We start from the raw sequence: 27,949 nt of genomic DNA on the forward strand, positions 1-27,949 counted from the left end.
TATAATAAGAAAAATAAATAGATTAAAAATATTTTTAATATATTTTAAAACAAATAAGAATATTATATTTTTAAGAATTTTGAATATTTTAATAAAATAAATTTATATATATTAAAACAAATTTACTTTACTTTTTTTTTAAGTTTTAGAATAATGATTTTTCAATTTTATAATTATTTATTTAAATTGATCAATTATTTATGAACAATATCGACAAAAAGTATCCGACTATAAGCACACCATGATTACGCTCCTGTAACAGCATAAAAGCACCATCTGTCGTTAAGTAAATGTACTAGTGTGATTTCGAATTAAAAATGGCTGACAGCGGGGATGCTGTGAATAGTACGTCGTCAGGAAAAGAGGCTAGAAATACCGTTACTGATGGTCCTGTCACTGATCCAGCATCAAACAACAAGGTAAATTTAAAGATTCTGCCACCTAGATAATTAAATAAATGAATTATTTTAACTTGAATTATAATAATATAAAATCATGATAATATATTACCACGAGTATTGTATTTTACCGCCGTACTAAATTTTTAATTAATTAAATTATTTATAAAAAATAAAATATATATATTTTTTTAATTTATATAATTGTTGTATAAAATAAAAGAATAGTATATTAATGAATTTTATTTTCGTTATTATTTTTATTTTTCTATTTTATTAAATTATTTATTTAAAATCTTTGATTTATCTTTATCTCTTTTAACATGTGTTTTGTTTTTTTTGTCACATCTTAGCCCAACCCTTTCAAGTCTTATGACCACATGTTGCTATTATGTAATGCAACACATGGTATTAATTGATGTATGGTCTTATATATACTTTCTGTTTATTGTCAAACAAATAAGTTCCACCTATTGATATTGCAAATTAAACTTCATTATGAAAAAATTTCATAATTTATTACTAAAAATAATGATTTAATTTTAAAATTTATTAATCATATAATGCCAATTAAGTATAAGATGTTATTTGAAATTTTTCTTTTAAATGTATAATAATCATAAGAATAATAAAAAAAATAATTTATAAATAAATTGAATATATGCTTTTGACTCACAAAGTTATTTTTATATTTAAAAAAAACTATTATAATTAACACTTCATTAATGTTACACAATATAGAAGTAATTTTATGGTAATTGGTATGAAACTTGTAGATAATTCATATACATAAGACCAGCTGCTAAGAAACAATTACTTTCAAAGTTTCTTTGCTTTGTTTTATATATTTTATTGATGTTTTATAATTTAAAATAAAAATGTTTCATATAGTTGAAAATTTTTTATATTATTTTTTTTATTTATTTATAAAATAAAATAATATAAAAATAAAAAATTCATTATTATTCATTATTATTTTAATGAAATTTAAAAAACAAAAAATTTTTAATTTTTTTTATATATATTTTTTTATATATTTTTTTACATATATTTTTTATATAATTATATCTTTTTTTATATATCTCTTTTTATGTACCAAAAACTTAAAAAAGCCAAAAAAATATTTAATTCTTTTTTACATTTTTTTTTTTTTTTTTTTTCTTTATATATTATGCTATTGTACTTTATCATTCTAATTGTATTATGATAAATATATATATATATATATATATATATATGTATATATATCTTTTAATTTCTTGAATGATATTTGGTACATAATATATTTATAATTTTTACTTTGATAATGCAAGAATTAAAAGATGATTTGCATGCTATACATAATACCTGTTATCAGGATGCTTATATTATTTTACATATAGAGCATTATTCACACAGTAGTCCGTAGGTTCGGTACCAATCACTCATTCATCTCTCATTATAAGCCTAAATACACCATATAGGCGTGGCACTATTAGCATTATAGAACAAATGAGTGTAATAAATAAATATATGAGGAATAATTATAAAACAAAAAGGGAGATCTTTACATACATAAAACTGATATTTTATGTAATTTGAATTTTACATACAAGTACAACCTTTGGGAGCTTTGTACCAAACTACGGACTGTATTATAAAAATTTGACCCAATTTGAATCATGAAATGGTGGTTGTTGTGATTTCAGAGCTTAGAGGCATCAAATAGTGCCTTTCACGGCGCGAGAACAAAATTAGTAAGTAAGAATATACGTGTACAAAACAAGTAAACTTGTATTCCTTTCCACAAAGCAATCCTTACAATTTCCTCAGGGCTGCTTTAATCCTTATGATTACATAAATATGATATGTGCCAATGGAATTATCATTTTGTCCTCTCATCAAATAACACAGGATAATAAGACGACTTTTCCCTAAAATATAATTAAAATCATGAATAATTCATTCATTTATTTTATTACTCTAATAAAGTAATATAAATAATATAATAATTATATAACATAAATCGAAATATATATAGAAAGAATTATTAAATTTCGTCTATATTAAACTGTGTCCATTCTATCAAATAAAATAGCTTCATTTACATTTTTATGTTTATAGTCTATTTCCATCTATTGCAGCCCTTTTTGAGATAAAATATTCATAATTTTATGATATATGATTTAATCTTTTAAATGTTTAGGATTCCAAGTCCGGAGCCTTGAAAAAGTCCAGTCGTTATCGCAGTCGCTCTTTGTCAGCTAGTAGCACAGATAGTTACAGTTCTGGTATGAACGCATTCATTTTTATATTGTATCTGTAATTAAAAAAAGTTATTATTAATTTAATAAAATAATAAATTTATTTTTCTATTATATTAGCATCTTATACAGCAAGTTCATCAGATGAAGATGATGTATCACCTCGAGAAAAAATTCAAAAAACAGAAAATGGTTTTATAGATTTTTGTGTACGCAATATTAATCAACATGCATTTGGTAGAAGAGAGATAGAAATAGCAGAACAAGAAATGCCAGGAATTATGGCACTTCGTAAGCGCGCTGCCGAAGATAAGGTATATAAATTATCTGCAATAAAAGCAAAAAGTTAATTGATATTATAAATATATAATAAAAAAATTATTTTGAACAGCCATTGAAAAATGCTAAAATTGTGGGATGCACTCATATCAATGCTCAAACTGCTGTTCTTATTGAAACTTTAGTTCATTTGGGAGCACAAGTTAGATGGGCAGCATGTAATATATATTCTACTCAAAATGAAGTGGCTGCTGCCCTTGCTCATGCTGGCTATCCAATTTTTGCTTGGCGTGGTGAAACAGAAGAAGATTTTTGGTGGTGTATTGATAAATGTGTAGCTGCTGAAAATTGGCAACCTAATATGATATTAGATGATGGAGGAGATGCAACACATTTAATGCTCAAAAAATATAATGCTATGTTTAAGATGATTCAAGGTTTGTCTATCATTTCTTTTACAATAAAATAGATAATAATAATAATGTTAATTTCTAGGAATCGTCGAAGAGAGCGTAACAGGTGTACATAGATTATATCAATTATCAAAAGCAGGAAAATTATCCGTTCCTGCCATGAATGTTAATGATAGTGTAACAAAAACAAAATTTGATAATCTTTATAGCTGCCGCGAAAGTATTATTGATAGGTAAATTAATTAAATATCAATTATCGAAATGTTGAAATATACTGAAATTTTGCCATTAATTATTTATTAATGTATTTTATTATAGTTTGAAAAGATCCACAGATATTATGTTTGGTGGAAAACAGGTTGTAATTTGTGGCTATGGTGAAGTTGGTAAAGGTTGTTGTCAAGCTCTTAAAGGTTTGGGATGTATTGTTTATATAACTGAAATCGATCCAATTTGTGCTTTACAAGCAAGGTAGATAATCTGAAACAAAATAAAAATATATCATGTAAACTTTCATATAAACTGATTATTTATACATATATTTTTTACAGTATGGATGGTTTTAGAGTAATGAAATTAAATGAAGTTATTCGAAATGTAGACATCGTTATTACCGCAACTGGCAATAAAAATGTAGTTACGCGTGAGCACATGGATAAAATGAAAAATGGCTGCGTAGTGTGCAATATGGGACACAGTAATACCGAAATAGATATTGTACGTTCAAATTCTAACAATCTATAGTTAATTCTTCTAAAATTCGATTAGATTTTCAATTAGAGTGTAGGGAAAAATTCGTATTTCTTATATTTCAGAACAAAAAAGAAATATATTGGTAAAACATTAAGACTCCTTTAATATGTTCTTAACAGAACAGTTTACGCACGCCCGATTTAACTTGGGAAAAAGTAAGGTCTCAAGTGGATCATGTTATCTGGCCAGATGGAAAGCGCATCGTATTATTAGCAGAAGGCCGATTAGTCAACTTGTCTTGTTCCAGTATTCCTTCGTTTGTTGTGTCCATTACAGCTGCTACCCAAGCATTAGCACTGATTGAACTTTTCAATGCACCTCCAGGACGGTATAAAAGTGACGTTTATCTGTTACCAAAAAAAATGGGTAAGTATAAAACATCTTTGTGTTTCATTAAGCATTGCATCAATGCATAAGTTGTAATATAATAATATTTCAATAGATGAGTACGTGGCATCATTACATTTACCGACATTTGATGCGCATTTAACGGAGTTAACAGATGAACAAGCCAAATATATGGGACTTAATAAGGCTGGACCTTTTAAGCCTAATTATTACCGGTATGTATTATTTTATACATCTCCTAATATTATTATTTAAATTTATTTATTTAAAATTATTTTAATTTATTTCAGCTATTAAAAATACATGGATAAATAACATGGCATAGTATATGCAATATTTGAAATTTATGTTTATAAGTATTAAAAAATAGCTGCCTCATTTTATTAAAATCTTTTCTATTAATTTCGTCTAAATTAATAGAAATATATAACAAGGTTTCATGTTAATATTTTATTTTTTATTTTAAAAAAATATTTTCATTATATTTCAAAAAGATATATACATATTAGTTCAACCAAAATATTGGCTCCCATTACAATAATCAGTTTATTCATAATATAATCAATTAATTATATATAAATATATATATTTAATTAACATTCAAAAGTGTATAGAATTTATTAATTTATGATTTATGTATTTAGAAATACATATGCAGTTGTTAATTCGAATTGAGGTGACAAGTTTGCTAAATGCAGTTTTTACAAAAATAATTTAAAAAAATGTTTGCTGTAAAAATCTGTATACGTAAAGTATATTTAATGCTATAGATTATGTAATTATTTAGAAATTTTTATTGAGATTATTTTTGATGTATTAGATGTTACATTCTGCATTTTGAACAATATTTGGTAACATTGAAGATATGTACATATATATAGAGAATTTAATATTACAAGATATTAATAAATATTAATGAATTGAAGTACAATGACATATCTTCTGATGAGTTTATGTCTTTGTAATTATGTCTAATAATTGTTCACAATTGGTTACCGCAATCATGTATGCTTGAATTTAGTATTTCTGATTTTGTTATTAAAAAAAAAAAGATGAAATTGTAAAAATAAAGCAGATAAAACTATGTACATAATTATTTAAGAAGAATTAGGAAAAAATTAATCCTTTTATAATTGGTCATATCATCCGTCGATAGAAGATAATGGAAAAATAGAAATGAAATAAACGTTTATGATGCCTTGAATCATGTGTTTATCTTGATTTTACCTTTTTATCATATTTTATAGAAAATAAAATTCTCATTTTTTAAATATAAAATTTAAAATATGAATAAATGTGATTTATTTTTATATTTCTATAAAAATTATAATTGACAAAAATTTAATTGTTTAAATAAAAATAAATTGTTTTCAATTTAAATAGATATAATCGTAGTAAAAGAAAAATGTGAAAAATCAATACTTTAACATAATGAGAACTAAAGACTTTACATATATAAAAATAATAGGCCGTTACAAAAATAGATACAAATACATATTTACAATATTTTTTCATATGATATTAATTATTATTTTATATATAGAAAATAATAGAAATACTTATTAAAATTATTAAAATATTAAATTTTATAGAATAAATAAAAAATATAATTAATCTTAAATTTTGTTTTTTCATTAATATAAAAAATTATTAATATCATAAATTAAAAACAAGGAATATATAGTAGTAGTAGATTTAATAAGCAAAATACATCACGTCGATATAAATGTTATATATTTCAATATAATATTATAATAGCTTCTAAAGCACTTATCAACAGCATTAATTGAAAGATAAAGTTTTACAAGATTTCTTTACTCGCGATCAATATATGAGTATTGAAAAACAAAACAACTTTGGAATTGATATTAAAAATGAACCTAAATAAATGGCAAGGCTCAACGGCATGGCATACATAATGGCATAACAGCAGCGGTCTATAAAAAAAAACGAACTTAAAACACAATTTTATGTTATAAAGAAATAAATAATAAAACCAAAAAAATGTAGTAAAAATATATTTTACAATACTCTGTACAAGATTTTATTAGATTAATATAATTAGCTCGATGTAGATTATCATGAATTAGTTTATTAATCCTGGAATACTCTTAAAATTATTTTTAAATTCTCTGATTAATAAGAAAGAAATTATTTCCTTAATTATATAAAGATTGATTATTATTCTAATATATTAAATTTTAAAATTCATTTATAATTATAATTTATTTTGAAAGAGATTACAAGATTGAAGTATTCCATGACTAATATTAGTATAGTTATTATCGCGGTGTCTGCACATTTCTGCAAAAAGACATTTTCATAATTTTACAACATTAATTGTTATTGAAACTAAAATTTATTTCATTTACAAACATTAATGTTGCTTAAGAACAAGATAATTATTGCAAATAATTGAAATTTTTAATTTCCACAGAAACAAACAGGCACGTGTAAAATACGTAAAGTGAAATTTTGAACACTTTCCTTTCAATATTTTAACAACAAATATTTTAATGAAAATCTAATAATTTGTATCAACAATTCATTGAATTCTAGATATATATTAAGAAGAAAAAAATCTACAATCAGGGAGTCCATATAAAAACATAATTCATAAAATTATGTTTTATGTAATAATATTTCAATACAATTATGTTATATGTAAAAAAGAAAAATCACTTAATGATATTTACAAAAATTGATTACATTGTGAATCATTGCACTAAGATTGCTTTACATTGTATAAAATATATTTATACCAATTAATTTCATCAATTTTTTTTAATTTAATCAAATTGTCAATTTATTAACACTGAGCTCCCATAATATCGATGAAGATATATAATATAAAAATTATAAATATCTTAAAAAGCTATTAACTAAATTATACGAACTCTGTTTGGCTACATAAAAAAAAAAAAATTGAGAAAAAAAGGAATATACGTGTTTTATATATGCCTGTTTTCCGCAAGGCAAATTAATAATCGATAAATGTTTAATAATAGAAATATGTCTTACACGTGTCACATAAATCATTGATATATTTTTTATATATCTTTATAAATTCATATATATAATATAATATAATATATATATATATATACATATTATATTATATGTTATATATCATATATATATGTTATATTTATTATATATATAAATCGTTCACACCACAAATCTATCGTTTAAAATTTTTAGATTAGACTACATATAGACAGTATATATATATATATATAAATATATATATATATATTTATAATGTGCAATAAAGTAATTCTTTTTCATTTATAAATATGTAACAAAAATAGATAATAATAGATATATTATATATACAATGAAGACATGTAAAATCTAACAAAGTAGATGCGTTTGTTTACTTTCTAAATCAATCTAGAAGCCTTTATCGTGAAAAATACTTATTTCAATGAGCATATCTCAAAATCTTGCGTGCATTCGTGCATTTTACTTTTCGTTTTTACAAAGATAGCGATATATTAATCTATAACTTTATTTATTTATTTACTTTTTATTTTTTTATTTTATTTTTCATTCTTTCGTATAATAGAAGATCTTTGTTGGATAGACAATAATTTTCAATATGAATTTGTTCTTGTATATCTAAATTTTATACATATCTTTAAACATTTTTTTGTATATGAAAGATGAAAATATGTACCTTTCCGAATGTAAAAATAAATCCAATGCATTCATGACGCACCAAATGTATTTATTATTCATCGTCACCTAATTGTTTTTTCTTAATCCTTTTTTTAATTTTATCTAATATTTTACGAACTAAGTAGTATTTTATACAGGTTACACGCAATTCATTAAATATTAGCGGCTTTTCTCTTAGTAACAACAATATAACATACGAGTATATGTAAGCTCGCTCCAGAGAAAGTACCACAGATTATCAAATTTATCCGTGACACTAATTGAATAATATTTCATAAGTTCAAACAATATTTTATTATATAATCTTCATCTTCTTTTTTTCTACATTTTAACGAATACAACTTTTACAAGTTATAACTTAACAAGATCAGTAAAACTTGTTTGAGCTTGTGAAATAATTACTGCAAAAATCCTCCCAGGCCTTTTTTGTACTGATATATATATATATATATGTATATATATATATAGTATGCTAGAATTTAATTATTCGATTGTTCGATATGAGGCAAATACGATCCTATGCAATCGTAAATAATTGTTCGTATAATACAAAGAAAATAAAATTTTTCTCTTTTTCTATTTTTTTATAAAGTGACTCAGAACATGAAAAAGTTGATTCTATATAAGTTGAAAATATAAAATAAATTTTTTTCATTTAAGACTTTAAGTTTGAATAAATCAAGTTCGAAAAATTTTCAAATACTTACTAATTTATTCGAAAACGAAATTTCAAATGAAAAACTTTTATTCTATATTTTTAACTTATTTTTTAACATAAAATTAATAGTTTCACATATATTTCTGATTCACTCTGTATATCTTTCTATATATTTGATAATATAATCTATATAAAAATTCTTCGATAACTTGCAAAACAGTAATACATTAAATGATATATTTCAATTTGTATAGTTTAGCATCAAATGATATGTCGATAATTATTAACAAATTAACAAATTAACAACATTTTAACAAAATCATTAATGAAGAATCGAGGGTTAAAAAAACCATTCAATAATCATTCGTAAAGTATAAATCATTAAAAAAGGCCTGTAAAAACTCATGTACCCCATCAATGACTAGCTTAAGGTATTATGCATATATATGTATGTGTATATATATATATATAATCTTGCTCTTTTTAACATAATGTTTTAATGGCATTGCATAGTTCCTTAAAATTTTTGCAAAATGAGCTGCTTATAATATTTATTTCAAAATATCTTTATTTTGCATTGCTGACTGAAATTTGTTTGAAATATTTATATAAATGATTTTATCTCTTAAAATGATTTTTACCAAAAATTTAAAAACAATTTATTTACCAATTGAAATTGACCTAAAAATTATATATTTCTTTTATTTAAGATTATTTAAAAGATATGAAAATTTCATTAAAAGATTTTAATACAGTCAGCAATGATATTTAAAATATAAAAAATTATGTTACTTTTAATTACTTAAATATTTTCAATCGATAACAAAATATGTAAGAAACATGCAAAAATTTAATTAATTTCAAAACTGCAATTTGATTAACTTTTTCTTATCTTATTATCTTTGACCCTGTACTTGTTAATAGTTTTCGTTTTACTGCGTACTTTCTGTCAATCATTGCTAGCGTTAGTAAGGTACTACAGGAACAATTTGTAAATTATATATACAGATAAACAAATTGCGCATACGAATGTAGTTTAACAAAAAAGTTGATATAGTTTTTGTACATAATATACGAGTTTAACAAACTAATGATTCAAAAAATATTAATTTTTATCTCTTTCAATTTAATTTTAAAAGAGATAGAAATTAGCAACTTTTTAATATTTGTAATTTAATTTTATAAGTAATTTATAATTGCGAATACTTTTTCAATTGATTATGAATATTTGTTTATTGGAACAATAAAAATATTTGTTCCTATAAATGTATAATTTTTAAATTTCATTGAGATTAAAAAAGGAAAAATTGATCGATATACATGTTATTACTATGCACGATAAAGCGAAAGAATGCATATATAATTTATACCGATAATTTACGTTATAAAATAATTCGTAACGAAAACATTTTTGAAATTTTTCAAATCGTTGTTTTGAACGTATTTCGAAATGTTAATATTACTATACAGAGTCGATTAAAAGCTTCACAATGATTAAATAACAATCTTTCTACAGTGAAAATTATTATACTACTATAGATAGCGAAAAATTTGATTGTTCAGACAACTACGAGTTGTTTATCGATAGATGTATGCCACATAATTTATTTATAATCCTTATTCTAAATCCTTATTCTATGGCGTTGCTAGTGATCTTCAAATCACATTGTATGATAATATATATGATACAAAAAAAATTCATTTTATACATACTTTCACAAATGAGGGTGTTTCATATTCGATGATCCTTATACCGAATATATATCGTTTACTATATACGATATTCTTCAATTTCTATTTTTAATTTTTCTTTTTTTTTTTTTTTTTTTTTTTTTTTTTCTTATTTCAGCCGCTGATTCAATATCGAATCATGCTGTCTTGTGAAGAATCCTAGAAAATACTAAAATTTTAAACACATCGATACGTATTGATAAAATATCGCGATATATCTTTTAGGATGTACGTTTTGTGTTCCAATTTAGTATTTGTCAGGCCTCCAACCTAAATACTATATCTGTAAAAACCAATGTAGGATTTAAGTTTCATTACCTTTTGAAAGCACCTACAAACGTGAAATCGTATTGCACCATCATTGTTCATTGAAAAATGTTCCTACATTGAAAAAAGTTTACACAAAAACAAAATACACAAGCTACACTGCCACAATTGATATATTTGCACCTTTTCCTTTTTATTGAATAGTACTTGGCACAACAGTCACTTTACTGTATTGTTCATCTGACTGTCCAGTACTTTGTGGCAGTGGCTTCTCAAACCTTTCATGCTGCACATACGATGATGACAACGTCGACGTTCTATGTTGATCTAACTTTGGGTTCTCTGCTATGGTAACATATCCAGTACTCTGTTTAGTCGTAATAATTGATTTATCTGCGTCTAATTTCGAGCTAGGTTTTGTACCACTTGTTTGCCAACACAAAGGATATACAGTGGTAACATCCTCTTCTGTTTCATCTATCACTTCTGAAATAGGAGTGTCTGATTTTCCTCTTTGTTGTTGTTGTAGCATTTGAAATACAGAACTTGCACGAACGTATGGTTGAGAACCATCAGTTGTTGAAGTTTGAGGCACATTGGTCTTCTGTGAAGACTCTAAAGTAACTGTTTGAAGATTTGGTTTCTTTGATACTTCAGAAATCGATGATACGGAAACATAAGGTTTCGATGATGTATCGAGTGTAGATGCTAAAGTAGTAGTTGGACTTACAAAAGAGGAAACAAATGGTTTATTACATGAATCAGTTAAAGATGTGGCTGCGAATGGTGTAGACATTGTCGTGCTTCTTGTACAATCAATGTTGCTTAGGGAAAATGGCTTCTTCAGTGGATCAATTAAACCTGTTTGCACATATGGTTTAGAAGCTTTGTCAGAAGGTGAAAACGAAGTCAAAGATTCTAATTTTGATTTGTTCGATTCAATAAACGTCAATTCATCTAAATCATGTAAAGTATCAATAGTTTTCTTATCTTTTTGTTTCTGCTCTAAAGATGCCAAAGTAATATATGGATTTGTAGATTTAGATTCTGGCTTGGTAGATATTAATGTATCCGCAGTGGATTCGGTTAAATCACTATCATCTTCTGACTTCGATTTTATAGACTTAGGAACTGTTCCTATAATACTATAGCCACCTGTAGTTGAAGTTTCTTTAGGAACAGGACTTGGATTACTAGATAATTCTTCTGATGATGGCATACTAATGTAACCAGTTGAAGACCAAGTATGTTGTGAAGTAGTGTAACCTGTACTATCAGTTAAATTAGGTGTAGATCGTGCTAAAGATAATGTATCTCCAATAATAGGTTCTCCAGATTTTGTAACTTTCACATATGATTCCCAGCGTGCTGTTTCCGTAAATGGTTTAGTAATTCCAACATTTCTCTGGCGAAGACTCGAAGATTCCCAAGCTGGTAGAGTTTCGAGTAATTTATTGGGCGATACCGGCATCGGATCTATCTCTGTACCACTATCACTTGAAACTTGAGAGTCTGATGTTAACGAAGAAGTAACAGATTCTTGTCCGCTTGAGCAACCACTTGAATCAGCAGAAGATTGTCGTATATGTTGTTCACCCACTTTTTGAAGAAGTTTCTAAAATAAAAATGTTTAAAATGTTTAAATATTTCAAAATATAAATAATAAATATAAATCTTTTAATATATATGAGATAATTAATTTATTTTTATACACAGTACCATATTTGGTGCTAATCCTGGTGGTAATTTAACTTCAACATCTTGCATAGCTTTACACTTCAACCACATTCTATAACAGATAAAAAATATATGTAAATAAGAAAATTTATTTTACAAAATATTCAGTATTTAATAGAAAGTTATTTATACCTTTTTGATACATGTGCAAGACAAAGAAGAAATGCTACAATACTAATACCTCCTATCACCCATATTATAACCCATACACTGAATGATGGCCCTATAATATAATATAATTATTACATAACTATTTTACTTAAAAAATTATCCAAAGAAAGAAAAAATTGATTTTATATTTACCATCACTATAACAGTTTCCTTCACCAGGTTCAGACCAAGGACCTTTTAAATGTGTATTATCTGATGCAATATTAACAGCTCTTACACGAAATTGATATAATCTTTCTCGTCCTAGAGTTTTACAATCAGAAATAGGTATCTGAGCCTCTGAAATATATATTAATAATAAAATAATTAATAATAAATAATAATAAAAATAAATATATAATATATAAATAATAAATAATAATAATAAAATAATTTTATTAATATTAACATTAAATATTATATTAATATTAAAAAATAAATGAAAAAATTTTTTTATACAATATTTGATATTTCAATTATTTATGATCATATAGTAAAAAGAAGTTAAGAATGTATAACAAACAGTGATAATAAATATTTAAAAAATTGCATTTTTAAAATATTTTTTTAATTTTTTCATAAATTTATATATACTATAACAATATATAGTAAAACAATCTTCTGGAGAAATGTATTTTTATTATAAAATAATATCAATTTTTCATAAAGAAAAATGTTATATTTTTGAATTTGTTTTAATGTTCTCTATAATAAAAAAATATATATTTATTTAATATATTTATTTATATATATTTTTATTTAAGAATACTTTTTAAGAATAAGATGATTTTATAAAAATTTTCAAAATTATTATTATTACTGTTATTACTATTTGTTATACGCTCGATAATGATAAATTTTCATAAATAAATTTTTTTATTCCATGGCAATATAATTCAAAAAATGAATAAAAAATCACATATTGCATTAGAAAAAATATTCTAATTTATTTACTAATTTCTGAATATTTGTTAAAATATTACCTGTTCTAGTACTATTTTGTATTTCACCGTCACTTAATATTTCATAATAATTCAAATATCCAGCAGAATATTCGGGTTTATTCCAAATAACAATCACTTGGCTTGAATTCATAAAACGTACGTTACGTATATTCACTGTTCCCGGTACTCCGATTTTCGTAATCTTGGAAATTGTAGGCGATTTTATACTGCAAGACACAGTACATGCTGCTATGCTAATACTATAATTCGTATGTGCTAACAGGCCTTTTAATTCAATATGATTTGCTTCTTCAACTTTTTGCATGTGATCGTTATAATAAACCTCATAATAACGCAATACGCCATTCATTGCTTCTGGTGGTTTCCAAGTAATGTACATTGTCGTATTTGTCACATTAATAATTCTTACATCCTGTGGTGGAGTTGTTGGTGCAGCTTCAAGTGTTGTATTATATAAAGGATCACTATGCAATCCTTCTCCACTTTTAGTTAGAACAGCAACAGCTAACATATATGTTGTATATGGTTTTAAATTGTTCACGATGCCATGAATGGTATGAGGATCGGCTTTTATCGTTGTATTAAGTTTTGGACCTTTACAATTTAGATTATATGGCGAAACAATAGGGCAGTAATAAATATTAAATCCTTCTACTATTCCAATGCGATCCGAACAATCTAATTTCCAACCAACTTCAATAAAATCCGAACCAATTCGATTTATCCATACAGATTTCATCTTTCCAACAACTTTATTATGTATTACAGTACATGATGCCCATACCATACCGCTACTACCTTTATTCGTATTTGCAGAAATTGCAAATTGGTATACTTTGTCGGGATCTGGTACTGTCATATTATAAATTGTTGTATTTTTTGATACATGAACCCAATCTAGATAACCCTGTAATCATCAATTCTAGTATTCTATTTTTCTTTTTTTTTATTATTAACGAAATTATCAACAAATACATACATTACACTGATAAGGACGATCACGTTCATTATCACACCAAAAAATTGTATAATTTACGATTTCTCTATTCATATTAGGTGGTTTCCATGATAATTCATATAGACCTCCATCAAATGCAATTTTTGTAAATGCTACAGGTTCTTGTGGTACTGTAATATAAATACATTATTATTCACTTATCATGCATACATAAATTATATATCATAAATCTTTATTTTCTTTTTTTTTTAATAATCTTACTTTCATATTGACTAGGTACAAAAATTTTAGCACGTTTTTTATTCGCTCCAACAATATTTGTTGTAACAATTTCGAATCTATAATTAGAATGTATTTTAATTCCTTTAAATTTAGCGTATGTTCTCGTAGTTTCATTCGGCACAAGTGATAATTTTCTTCCATTTTCTTCTACATGAACAATTTCATACTTGAAACAATCACCATTTTCTAAATACTGTGGTATAGCTTGCCAGTACAAATATACGTCCCTACTAGCACTGTTCTCTGCTATTTCAAAGCTTCCAATATCAGTTTTTGGAGGACGGCCAGGTACTAAAATATCAAATATATAAGAATATAAAAAAAATATTTTGAGAAATACCTAACAATACCTAAAATTAAAATTACAAGAAACGCAACTTACATCTTGGTGGTGTCCTAAAAGTAACATCACTAAAGTTACTCCATTTATCTTCTCCAGTCGCGACAGCACTTTTCATGAAAACTCGTACATCATATGCAGTATTTGCATATTCCAATCCAGTAAGATTATAATTTCTTCTATCCAAGTGAATATCATTCGTAATATTGATTACCTAATATATTCATTATTAGTGGGGAACATTTTAAATATATTGTATTGTAACACAAATATTTTTAAATTTACCTGCCAAACTTTTTGATGATCCCATTGATTTTGATACATGATTCTATGATATAATCCAGGTGGAAAATTTTGCATTGGATAAGGCACACTCCAGTGCAATAATGCACTATCAGATGTTTTATTAATAACTGATAGATTAGCTGGTTTTGCAGGAATAACTAAACAAATTTAAATAATGTTATAAATTATAATCAAATTATTATTAATCAAAATTAAATAAAAAAAATACAAACCATGAGCAAAATGATGAAATTTATATGTAAAACTGCTGTTTCCAAGAACATTATTTACATTCAATATAAATGTATAATATTCATATGGTTGTCGATAAATTGGATTAGTAGATGTATCCCACAAGCACATATTTCGTTTTTCATCTTTTTCTTGTTTTGGACATGGATATAATTTTCTACCTCCTGCTCTTCCCGGTAATTTAAATACAAGTGTATGTGTCGTTGTAACATAGTTTTGGACAGGTTCCCATGAGCATATCATATTTTCCCAATTATAAGATACACAACTGAAGTTTTGTGGTTCTTGAGGTTTAACTGTTAATAATTAGTAAATAAATTATTATATATTCTCTTTTAAAATTCTAAAAAATACTATACTAAGAATACTTATAAATAACTCTTTTGTATAAAAAGTTTTTTGTATTTATAATCTTATCTTAAATGACACTCAAATATGAATTCCAAGATACAAAACACATTAAATGATATAATCCTTATGAAAGCAGACATTGAATGCTCACTTTTGTATTCATGAAATACTTTTAGCCTATTCTGATAAGTTTATATTAATGATCTAACTTAATAAGAAGCTATATATTATATTAATTATAATTTTTCTTACTTAAAAAATAATTAATCTCTACAATTTAAAAAAAAAATACTTACAACCAACCACAACTTTATTCAAACAAACTGCTTCTAGTTGCTTACTGCGATTATTTTGTAATCTTAATCTACAGTAATACATATCTTCTGCAGGTGGAGGTTTTTCAACATCCAATGATATTGTAGTTTCATTTATAATCTTAATAAATTGTGGTTCCATTTCTTTTTGGTTACGAAAGAAAACAAGATCTGAAGCATTTTTTCCAGGAAATTCATCCAATATACAAAGTATTCTCAAAGGTTGACCATATTCAAGAACAATATCACCTTGTGGCCAAGTTCCTTAATAAAATAATATATTGTTTATAAATTTAAATCAAAAATATTCATTATAAGTTATTTTACAATTCATATTTTACATCAAATATCTAATAAAATATACAATGATTTTATTCTAAATTTTAATTTATACTGTATATCTAGTATATTAAATATAGATATACATTTAGCACCAACATTAGAATTCCAAAAGGAGAAAGATACTAGTATTATTTATAGATTCAACTGCAGTAGAAAGTTACAAATACTTCAAAAAAATAAAAAATTTAAATTCATAAATATATATATATGTATATTTTTAAGTAAAAAATTTGAAATTATTTTTTTTTACTTACTTCCAGGTGTTGTTAAACCAACTGCACATTGATTAGGATCTGCACTACATATTGTCGTACATAATAATAAAATGATAAAAGGAATTAAAAATATTCTCCAGAAGCAATTCCTCCACTGTGTACCAACTCTGTTTGTAATCAATAATGGCAAACTTTTATTTGTTCTAATTCTCCATAAATTATATATAGAATACATATAATTTTGTGAAATTTGTTTATGTTGTTGATAATGCATTATATTACAATTACAATTAACATTAACATCCTCACTTAACATACAATGATTAACTAAACATATATCAGATGAATACTTAATAGTTTCTGAAAATTCAGTTGTGTCACATGGATTATCTTGCATCCAATTAATGTCTACCTTTTGGGAAAGAATGTTATTTCTTGGTACATATGTAATATTATTTTCACATTTCTTTAAATTATAGCACAGAATTTCTGTCATTCTTTTTGCAATTGGATATGTAATAACATCATCATGGCTTAATATATTTTTAAAATTTGATTTTAAAAACATTTCTTCTTGAAATTTGTTGGGATCTGCTATGTTTGAAGACATCTTGTGCTCCCATCACTGAAAAAAAATAAAATATAATTTTTAGTATAACATATAAGACGATTAAACTATATATTTTAACATATCTCAAATAAAATTATTAGTGGAAATACAAATTTAATATTATATTAAATATTAATATTATATAAAATAATTAAATAATTCAATAAAAGATGAAATATTTTAAAATGCAATGCAACAATTTCAAAGCTGAGTTATAACTGAATTTTTGTACTCTAGAAATTAAATATAAGAGTCTACAATTAATGAGATAAAATATATTACTGGTAAATTAGAGGTCATGACATATCATTTCTAGATTTTCATATTGTTTCCATATAATCCATAATTATATGGAAAATAAATATGCAATAATTCCATCTATCTTTTATCATTATTATTTTATATATAGTGAGATGAGATATATTTCTAATTAATTTGAAGTCACAAAGTTCAAATTAGAGGAAGTATTAATTTTTATATTATATTTTCAATGAATTCTTATGATATTTATCTTTTCTTCTGTAACTTCTATATATATTCATAGTTATATAGTTATATACATTATTTAGTTATATTAATATAAGTAACAAAATAAAAATATAAGAAATTATAGAAAAACATTGTAAAGAAAAAATTTTAGAATTATAATAAAATAAGATAAAATTAAAATTATATAATTATAACAATATAATAACATAAATATGCAATAACATAAATATTTATATTTTAGTTATGAAATGTATTGAATAATATTTTTATTTACTATGATATTATAAATGAAAATTGAAGGAAGAAACAAAAATCAGAAAAATAATTTATATGGATATTGTAAGAGAATATAGAATGAATTATTCATTAAATAGATTTAATATAATTATTTGATATATTATACATAAAACAAAACTTAAAAATTGTATTTCTAAATAAACTATTATTATTTTTACAAATATTATTTTATATGTTTTAATTTACAATTTAATTAGATAAATAAAAAATGTATACAAAAAAATAGCAATTTTAAATAGCAAATTAAAAATAGCAATAAAAAAATAAATAAATTCTATTATTTAAATATTGTGAAAAAAAGTTTTATTATTTAAAAATATTAAAATATAATAACTCTAATTAAATCAACTAATAAAACAATGAATAAAATGAGAACTAATAAACATGTAAACAATTTTTCGAAAGATTTTATTAATTATATATTATTATTGTTATTATTTATTAAAGAACTAATTATCGGGATAATAAAAAAATTTAAAGATAACTTGAAAATATAATCAGTTATCATAGTTATAATATAACTGAAGAGAAAAAAGAAATATATATATGTACACACACATATACATATATACATACACGATATACAATATATATCATTCCTACACAAATTATTTAGTGCAATACGGTAAAGTCATTTTAAAAGATACGGAACATTTTCATACTTATTTGAAATGTATATTTAAGTAAAACTATCAAAATCGTTTATTTACGAATATTCACTATATCCACAGCATAATGCGTTTTATGTAGATATCCGTACCTTAGATTCTGTCTGTTGCACGTATATGTCTCTGTGTGACTATATGTTAAATTGTGTGTGATTTCACAAATGCGAGTCTAATATAAGACATACATATATAACAGGAACACATGAAAGTATGTAACAAGATTTATCTATCACACATATATGAAAAGTTGTAATACATCTAGTGTATAGAAAATATGTATTCGATTAACCAGGAAAATTAGGTAATTAAAATGTACAAGCTTATTTCACGGAGAAATCGACCAATACGACATATTTTGTGAGAGTTGGGAAAGTCCAAAGCAGTTGTTCGTTAGTATCATTCATTTCGGAGTACTCACCGTCAGCAAGCAGTCAACGAATTTCTGCAGATCCCTCATTGCACTTCCATGTATTATAAACCGTCTCCACACTATTTCACTGAACTTACATTACGGGCGGTCGAACGTAAACCCGTTTTATTCGCTAGGTATATCTTCTGGTTACCGTAATACGTTTAAAACTAATATTTGAAGTCTTATGAACTGCTAAAACGGTCGACACGATATTACAAATTACAGTTTCCATGCACGAATCGTAGCCGCATAGATCGGCCGTGTCACTTCATATTTGCGAAAAAATTCTGTTTACATTCGCCCAGAGGGACCAGGAATAAATGATGTACATTCTAAGTAAAATACGTGCGATCAACAGTAGTGCCAACATGTAAACGATTCTTTATGGAAAATTGGACGACATAGCAAAAATAGTTGCACAAAAATAATTTAATTTGACGATTTAATATAATCTAATTCGATAAAATGTAATATTTCTGTAATATTTTTAATCATAATTTATAATTATTTTGAAAATACTAGAACATAGAAAGTATAAAAAACACATGTTTCAAATGTTGGATGACATTGGCCGACATCATAAGACGTCGAGTAGTATATTCTTGGAAATGTAAGCATAGACTCCACTGTTGACCGCAATCTTCTAATAGGCGCTACTTTTAAATTTATTAAGATTTTAATTATATTTTTTTTAGAATTTATATACTTATATTTTTAAAAAAATAAAAATTATAATATAAAATTATTTATATATTGATTTGTATATTGAAAATTTTTTCTTAACGAACATAAATAAACATAAAATTTATTATTTCTAATAAAAAATAAATTTAACATTAATTGTAAATATTTATTATTGATATATATATGTTATATATCAACAATAATAATTTTATAATAGAATTTTATAATAATTTTATAATAATAATTAAAATTCTATTGATACTTTAAGTTTAGTATTAATAACAAATTTATCAAATATCAAATACTGATCTATAATAAATATCGAAAAATTCAAAAAATTTAATGATTACACAACAATTACAACATAAAAAAAATATGTTTAATAATACAATATTTTCAACTTTTAAATTTTTTTATATAATATTTTTAATAAAAGGATGTAATATATTTATAAGAGATAAAATTATAATGTAATTATAGAAGATAAAATTTTTTTTAATGATGAAATTATAAAGATAGCGAATACATTTTAATTGAAAATTATTTTTTTATCTTATAACTATCTTAATAATGTCACACATAATTTTTTAATGTATCTTTTTAATATTTATATATTTACAATTTGTTTGCACTATTTTATATAATATACAAATTGTAAATGTGTGTACGTATATATATATATATATATATATATATATATAATTTAATTATAAAAATAAACATAACTATATAATATAGATAAAATGTAATAAATTTTAAATGCGTTTACTATTGTTTCTTATTGATAAGATACATGTAAAAAATAGCTTAAGTAAATATAAACAATAAAAATTTTATACAAATTCTTAAGATTTTTAAAACAATGTTTTTTATATTCGAGAAGATTTAAAGATAAAAATATAATCTAAATCAATCTTGTTTAACACATTCATTTTCAGTTTAAATTTATTATATTTTATTCAAACATTTTTTTTTCTAGTTATTACTAGTAAAAAAATATATTTATTAATTTTTTATATTCAACACATTTCAATATCGCAAAAAAAAAATCGGAAAAGATTTTTTATTTATTTCATTCAATTCTCTATTTAATTTCATTAATGATTTTTTTCAATTATTTTATTATAAATATCTTCTTCATATAATTAATAAAAAAAGTATGTTATTCATTTTATTTTAAATAAAGTTTTTAAATAATAAATGTAGTAATATTTTTTTTTTGTATCTTTTACACTGCATCTCAGAATGATTAAATGCATTTGTTTCTTTGGTTGTATCAGTACTTAATTTAATTATTGCTATTCGCATATATTTCGTACAATAATCATAATAAATATTATATTATAATAAAAAAAATATCGACAATATTTTTTAAATGCTGCTCAAAAAGTAATAATGCAAGAGATTATTATTTAATAAAGAGATTCTTCACAAATTGTATACATATACTCAAAGCATATTATTTTATGATTAACATCACAATATTATACCGTAAATATCGTGAATTTATCAAAATATTCCTGAGTGTATACAATTACTACGGAGTATATATACAAAAATATTTAATTTAGATACTTCAATTTGCGAGTTCTTTTAGTAAAAAATCTACTAGTAGAGAATAATTTTTCTACACAAATATTAAAATAAGTAAATCCTACGTTTTATAAGTATTAATACTATTTGTTATTACAAATAGATTATACTCTATTAACATTTGCAATTCACCGTATTTGTTTACATATTAATTCGTTTATACAAGAAATTTCAATATATAATTAGGTCAATTTTATAAAAAAATGTAAAATGACCTAGTAAAGATGTTAAAAAATTTTTTCTCAGAATTAATATTTAATTTTATAAAATATTAACTTATTATGAATAAAATAATATTATATTTGTAAATACTTGTTTATCATAAATATCTATTTTTAGATGAACAGCAGTTGAGTAAAATGAAAAATCGAACTTTCTGACGTTTTTTAGGATGCACACCCATCTCGTGTAATTTCAATAAATGTCTGCGTGGTGTGCCTTCATCAATCGGTCGAATACTTATTTGGTCGATTGTAAGATTACTCTACAATAAAGTTCAATAAAAAATTTATAATTGCTTCAAAAGCTTAAACTTTTGCTTAATAATTTTGTTATTAAATATGGAACACGCGTAAGGCACAATACTCTCAAGCTATCACACGTGTTAGGATGAATTAATATTTTTTCTTTCAGAAATTAGATCATTTAAATATAGAGTTAGCACCAGTCCAATTTTGTTAGAATGAGCAAATATCATCCCTATAAATCGGACTTTACAAGTTACGTTCATAGCTGCAAGAAAAGTCGTTCACATATTTGTTTTTTCTTAACTTAAAAATATGTAAAATTTCTCATTTTAATAATCAAAACATTATAATTATATATAATACGTAATTAATATTAATATTATTATAAAGTATAATTCATTTCATTGAAAATCAACAACCATGTCCACAATATCCATATTAATATTGTTGAACTGCAATATGTATAATTTGAAGCTCTAATAATCACTAGTAAATAATATTATCAAATATAGAAGCTGCACATATAAGTTATAAAAATTGATTTCAACGTGTCGCATACAAAAAGTATATATCTTACTACATACCTACATTTATGTATAACCAACTCCATAAAATATACAATATAACACTGTTTTCCGTTTGCACCAGATATTTCTGTACCAAATGTCATAGTACTGTAAAACAGTATTAATCTAACTCTCACTGCAATAAAACAACCTCTTGCAATCATTGTTTTCTTTTTCATATTGTCTTTAAATATTTTTTTTTTTTACTATGGTACCTAATGTTAAACTTTGAAGCTTCAAATAAAATTATTAAGGAATGTTATACAAGGACAACGTTAGCATTAGTATCATCATTTGCAGAAATAAATATCGTTAATATTTTTAATATTAATGTATTGTTATTTAGAGTGGTTAATTTCATATATTCATGTCGTAGAGGTGTGGAGGAGCACCTACCACTGAAGGCATTTGACAACCACGTCGAACTAAAAGTCGAACAGATGGTCCACCATTTCTTATAATTTCAATAGCTTCTGTATGTGTCATATTTTTAGTATTAATTCCATTTATTTCAATTATTTGATCGCCGACCTAAATTTATATTAAAATATCATCATTTATATATAATCATATTCTGATAATATTATATTTATATTATATTTACTCTTAATCGATTATCAATAGATGCTGGACCATTTTCTGCAATTTGTAAAACAAATAATGGCATATTTTGAAATTCACGTCCTCCACGAATACTAAAACCAAATCCTCTAGTTCCACGAGTTAATTCAACAGCATGATATTGTCCTCCATCTCCATCACATGTTGGTTCATCCTGAAATAAATTATTTAAAACTATATTTATAATTAATTATATATTATATTAATATATATACGTAAATACGTATATTATATTATATATATTAGGATTTAATTAAAAATTATTTTAAAGTTAAATAATACCTTTTGAGATAGAGATGTATTACTACAACAATCATCAAGAGGGTAACCAATTGTCAATGTAACAGAATAACCCGAGTCTTTAATTAAATTCACAATATCTTTATGACAAACATTTGTAATATCTACATGATTGACGGCAAGAATATGATCGCCAACATTTAATCGCCCGCATCTTTCGGCGGGTGAACCTTCAATTATTCTACCTATCGTCGAACCAGCTTTATTAACTGAAGAAATAATAACAAAACCAAAACCTTCATTTTCCATTCTGGTGACCGTTACATCACAAGGATATTGAAGATTCATCTGTCTATTATATGACGTTTGAAGATTGTCTGGAAGATGTTCTTGGGTATTAATTCGACGACGAATTCCCAAAGTGACTCTACCATTCTGAGCAGCAGCTATCATTAATTGTACAACATGATGATGTGACGAATTCATAACACTTTCACCATCAACGGACATAATGAGATCACCTGTATTTAATCTATTATCTAAATCTGCTGCTCCACCAGGTACTATATGTCCAACTGAAACCTGCTGACAATTAGATTATCAATATTTTTGATTTCCTTTAATTAAGATATAAGCAACTTTCCAACTCACTTGAGATCCTTCCTCAGTACCACCAACTATTCTAAATCCAAATCCTGTATCTTGTCTTATTAAAGTTACTAAGGTTTCTATCCATTCTATATCAGGCACGATTGGACACACTAATTCGTTGTTATATTGAGGATATCTAAAATATAAAAATTAATTTTATATTTGAAAACAAATTGAAATGAAAAATTAATAAATCTATATTATCTACCGTGGTATTGAACTGGAATGTGGTTGTTCATGCTCAAAACTAGTAGTCTCTTTTCGTTTATCCCATATTTCACCAGTATCAACATTTTGTTCTTGACCAATGGAATATACATTATAATCTTGTTCACTATACTGAGAATGTGATTGTGATGTATATAAATCTTTATAATAGTCTGAATGTAAGCATCCATTCTGTTTTAACATATTATCATGGTGAGGTATATCAATAGAATATACATCATTATTTATGTTCAATTTTTCATTTGTAACCCAATCTCTTTTTGTACTATTTCTTACAGAATCATCATCTAAATTTGTCATTGTAACAAAATTATCAGATAAATTTGTAATATTTGCTTTATATGGATCATTATAATATATATTATGTGTATATTCTGAGTATTTGTATCGATTATCAAGTGGATTTAATTCATTTTCGTTTTGTTCATTCCAATTTGATCTGATTGCACTAGATGGAGATTTTGGACGATTTCTAGTATCAATAAGTGGAGTTTTTGGTCGACTTGGTACAACAGTTTTTGTTTGAGTGCTATAAATATCGGCTGTTGGTGTTTTGCTTCTAAAAAAATCTTGTGAATTTTTTTCCTTTTTTTCATTTGATTTTGATGTTGTTCTTTGTACATGTATCAATGCCTCTTCATTGCGAGAACAATCTTTTAAAACTTGTACTACTTCTGAATGACACATATTTCTCACATTAATATCATTTATATTAACTAAAATGTCACCTTCCATTAAATTTTTACAACGTTGACGGTCTAAAATCTTTTTAACCTTTTGACCATGAGCAGAATCTGCTATTGTAAATCCAAATCCCATAGTACCCTTCACAATCGCAATACTGAGAAATTCTGGTTTGGAAGACGTTGATGAATCTTTACAGTCATTCAAATCACTGTTTTCAGATAATAAAATATCTGTACTGCTAGGTCTTTTAATTGTATTAATTTTATCCGAAATACAAAGATCTGGCATTGAATTCACAGAAGTTGTGGCAAGATTTTCACCATTTTGAAGATTATGTACTGGCAAGAATGTAGAATCCAGAAAATTGAAACGACTATTACTTTGCAAAGCAGGATCCAAATCCATATATAATCTAGGATCTTCTGTTAAAATATCTGAGAAAATAAAATTTATTCTTCTAACAAAAATATATTATTATTTAATAAGATTTTTACCTGGAGTATTTACAGCAATAGTTGTAACCACTTCTGTGTTTGGGTCATTTGGATCAAATGGTAATGGATAACCACGACACACTTCTAATGTAACAGTTTCACCACTGCTAATTGATTTGAAAACATTTACCATTTCATTATGTGTAAAACCCAGAACACATGTATCATTAACATAAACTAACACATCTCCTGTAATGAAATTTCAAAATTCAAAGAATCTAATGATAAAAAACAATGATTTTATATTACCTGTTTGCAATTTTCCATCTAACCACGCTGGACCATTTGGTACAACACTTTTAATTTGTAAAAATTCTTCCACTGAATCATCTCCACCAACAATTGTAAATCCTAATCCTCTTGTACTCTTTATTAAAGTTGTTCTTATTTTTTGGCCTTTTAATTTGTCAGGATTTCTTGTAAAATTAGGACTCTTTCTTTCTCCTAAATTTTGTTGTGCCCGTTTGGCTTGCAATACAGGATTTTCATATTGAGTTCTACGATTTACATGATCAATGAAATATGTACCATAGAGAGTGTCATCTATTTTCTCCCAACCATAAGGTAATTCATCATCTAAACATTCTTCAAGAGATCTTTTTTGAAATTTAGATAAACGTGGATCTAACCAATGAGAAGTACCTGTATTGTGACTGTAAAATAATATATATATATATATATATATATATATATATATGTATATATATATATAATTTATATAACAACATAATTTATATTCAATAGTTTAAAAAGTTTATACATACTCTATAAAATAAACTTCTCCTGTATCTGTAAAGGCTTTTTCCCAATTTGGTGGTAAAGGTCCTAACTGATCCTCTGAAGTTTGAGTACGATTTTTATTGTTTTGTTCCTGATTAGATATTCCTGTATTTTGTTCAGAACCTGAATTATATAAATATGTTGGTGGAATACGATGATTAGTTTCATCATTTCCACTAATTGCTAATACCTCTTTATCCATACTTTCTCCTAAAATTACATATAATGTAGTAATATATAATAAAAATATATTTAAAAATAATAAATAATAATTTTTATACCGTCATTAGTATTATCAATAGATGTTGTATCTTCTGTTCTTGTAGCCATTTTATAATTTCTTTAATTCCACCTTAATACCCTATTAAATAATAGAAAAATTAAGTATGAATAATTTCATTTACATGTTAATATTTTTTTAAAGTTAAAAATTTATTAGATTTAAATATAATATTTATATAATATTTTGTAATATAATTAATAATAAACTTAAATAAACAAAATAAAAAAATAGTATAATAGAGTGAACGAAGTACGAAATATATAAATACATAAATTTCATAGAAATGAAATCAGTATCAATAATAAACATAGTATCAAAGTTAAAAATTATATTTCACGAATTGTGACATATTTTACAGTCAACGTTCTAAAATATTTTTTATGTTTCTTTAGAATTATTTATTGGCAATTAGTAATCACAGTATCTCCAGATTGGTAGTATTCAGATAACCGAAAATTACTATCAATTATTTCAAACATTTGACAGATAAGGAAAACAAAAACGTTGACAATAAAACGTAGCTGGCTTCTTGACACTATTGTTTAAATGCCGATATTGATACGATATTCAAGATCCTATCGGACAGGTGTTCGTAGTAAAATTACATAAAGCTAAAGAGGAACACGACACACGGCGGACGTGAATGCATTCTTACAAATGCATTCACCCGAGAGAGTCTGTGCGTAGCCCACATATCGCGCATCATTGAATGCAACTTTCTATCTAGAAATGTAACGTCGGTTGATCTCGACATAAATAAAACTTCTTGTCACAGTGAAAGATTCAATAAGAGTTTCTATTTTTTTTTTTTTTTGGTATAACGACATATACTTTCAATATCTTTCTACAATACTAATGAACACAATTGAGCTATATGAAATTCACCAAGTAGAAAATAACGATAGTACGAACTAGAAAAATATCTACATAATTTGTAGATACTTTTTTCATCGAAGTCTACTTACATTGATTTCTTTCGATACAATTCCCGATTGATTCAATCATCGTGCTTCAGCCATAAAAACAGGCTGAAATATTTCAACACTGAATCACTTCGGGACCGCGGAAATAATCATTTCGAAATGAGAATGGAGCGATACGTATTCACGTTTGTCACAGATCTACATCACGTATTGCACTGCACGCAACTGAGGTATTTAACTAACGTCTACATTCAGATACACCTTGCGGTTAGATCATGCACTAGTGCATGGCGC

The 27,949-nt window shown here is 24.7% G+C and overlaps 3 protein-coding genes across 13 annotated transcripts; 1 reads left to right on the forward strand and 2 right to left on the reverse strand.

The window, feature by feature from the left end:
* The first annotated feature begins 268 nt into the window (after positions 1–268).
* On the forward strand, positions 269–5,638 carry LOC551762 (S-adenosylhomocysteine hydrolase-like protein 1). 3 transcript variants are annotated; one of them, XM_026443460.1, is made up of 11 exons: positions 269–419; positions 2,087–2,134; positions 2,584–2,668; positions 2,762–2,955; positions 3,033–3,357; positions 3,416–3,566; positions 3,652–3,804; positions 3,885–4,050; positions 4,206–4,452; positions 4,529–4,649; positions 4,725–5,638. In XM_026443460.1, exons 1-11 carry the CDS (start codon positions 318–320, stop codon positions 4,729–4,731), a joined length of 1,599 nt encoding a protein of 532 aa, XP_026299245.1. In that variant the 5' UTR covers positions 269–317; the 3' UTR covers positions 4,732–5,638. The 3 variants fall into 3 exon arrangements, with proteins under 3 accessions (XP_026299245.1, XP_026299255.1, XP_026299249.1); XM_026443464.1 differs by lacking the exon at positions 2,087–2,134 and having other exon boundaries at positions 288–419; XM_026443470.1 differs by lacking the exons at positions 4,529–4,649; positions 4,725–5,638 and having other exon boundaries at positions 4,149–4,415.
* A 4,930-nt stretch (positions 5,639–10,568) lies between these two features.
* Positions 10,569–20,097, reverse strand: LOC100576169. The gene is made up of 13 exons (XM_003251652.4): positions 19,445–20,097; positions 17,002–17,587; positions 16,388–16,669; positions 15,722–16,036; positions 15,489–15,646; positions 15,246–15,417; positions 14,843–15,154; positions 14,603–14,751; positions 13,642–14,530; positions 12,812–12,958; positions 12,641–12,731; positions 12,491–12,560; positions 10,569–12,386 (listed from the first exon to the last, which is right to left on the reverse strand). Exons 2-13 carry the CDS (start codon positions 17,570–17,572, stop codon positions 10,965–10,967), a joined length of 4,578 nt encoding a protein of 1,525 aa, XP_003251700.2. The 5' UTR covers positions 17,573–17,587; positions 19,445–20,097; the 3' UTR covers positions 10,569–10,964.
* Positions 20,098–21,277: 1,180 nt separating this feature from the next.
* On the reverse strand, positions 21,278–27,890 carry LOC410083 (membrane-associated guanylate kinase, WW and PDZ domain-containing protein 1). Of its 9 annotated transcripts, XR_412146.3 has the most exons (12): positions 27,698–27,890; positions 26,731–26,810; positions 26,434–26,659; positions 25,919–26,322; positions 25,670–25,858; positions 24,469–25,609; positions 24,261–24,396; positions 23,652–24,194; positions 23,353–23,523; positions 23,145–23,279; positions 22,767–22,884; positions 21,278–22,199 (listed from the first exon to the last, which is right to left on the reverse strand). XR_412146.3 is itself a non-coding variant. In XM_006571203.3 (11 exons), the coding sequence occupies exons 2-11, from the start codon at positions 26,777–26,779 to the stop codon at positions 22,035–22,037; spliced, it is 3,147 nt and encodes a 1,048-aa protein (XP_006571266.1). In that variant the 5' UTR covers positions 26,780–26,810; positions 27,698–27,890; the 3' UTR covers positions 21,992–22,034. The 9 variants fall into 9 exon arrangements, 8 of the variants coding, with proteins under 8 accessions (XP_006571266.1, XP_006571263.1, XP_006571264.1 ...); XM_006571203.3 differs by lacking the exon at positions 22,767–22,884 and having other exon boundaries at positions 21,992–22,199; positions 24,469–25,597; XM_006571200.3 differs by lacking the exon at positions 22,767–22,884 and having other exon boundaries at positions 21,993–22,199.
* Between the last annotated feature and the right edge of the window lie 59 nt (positions 27,891–27,949).

Source organism: Apis mellifera, linkage group LG1 (assembly GCF_003254395.2).
Source record: "Apis mellifera strain DH4 linkage group LG1, Amel_HAv3.1, whole genome shotgun sequence".
Lineage (NCBI taxonomy): Eukaryota > Metazoa > Arthropoda > Insecta > Hymenoptera > Apidae > Apis > Apis mellifera.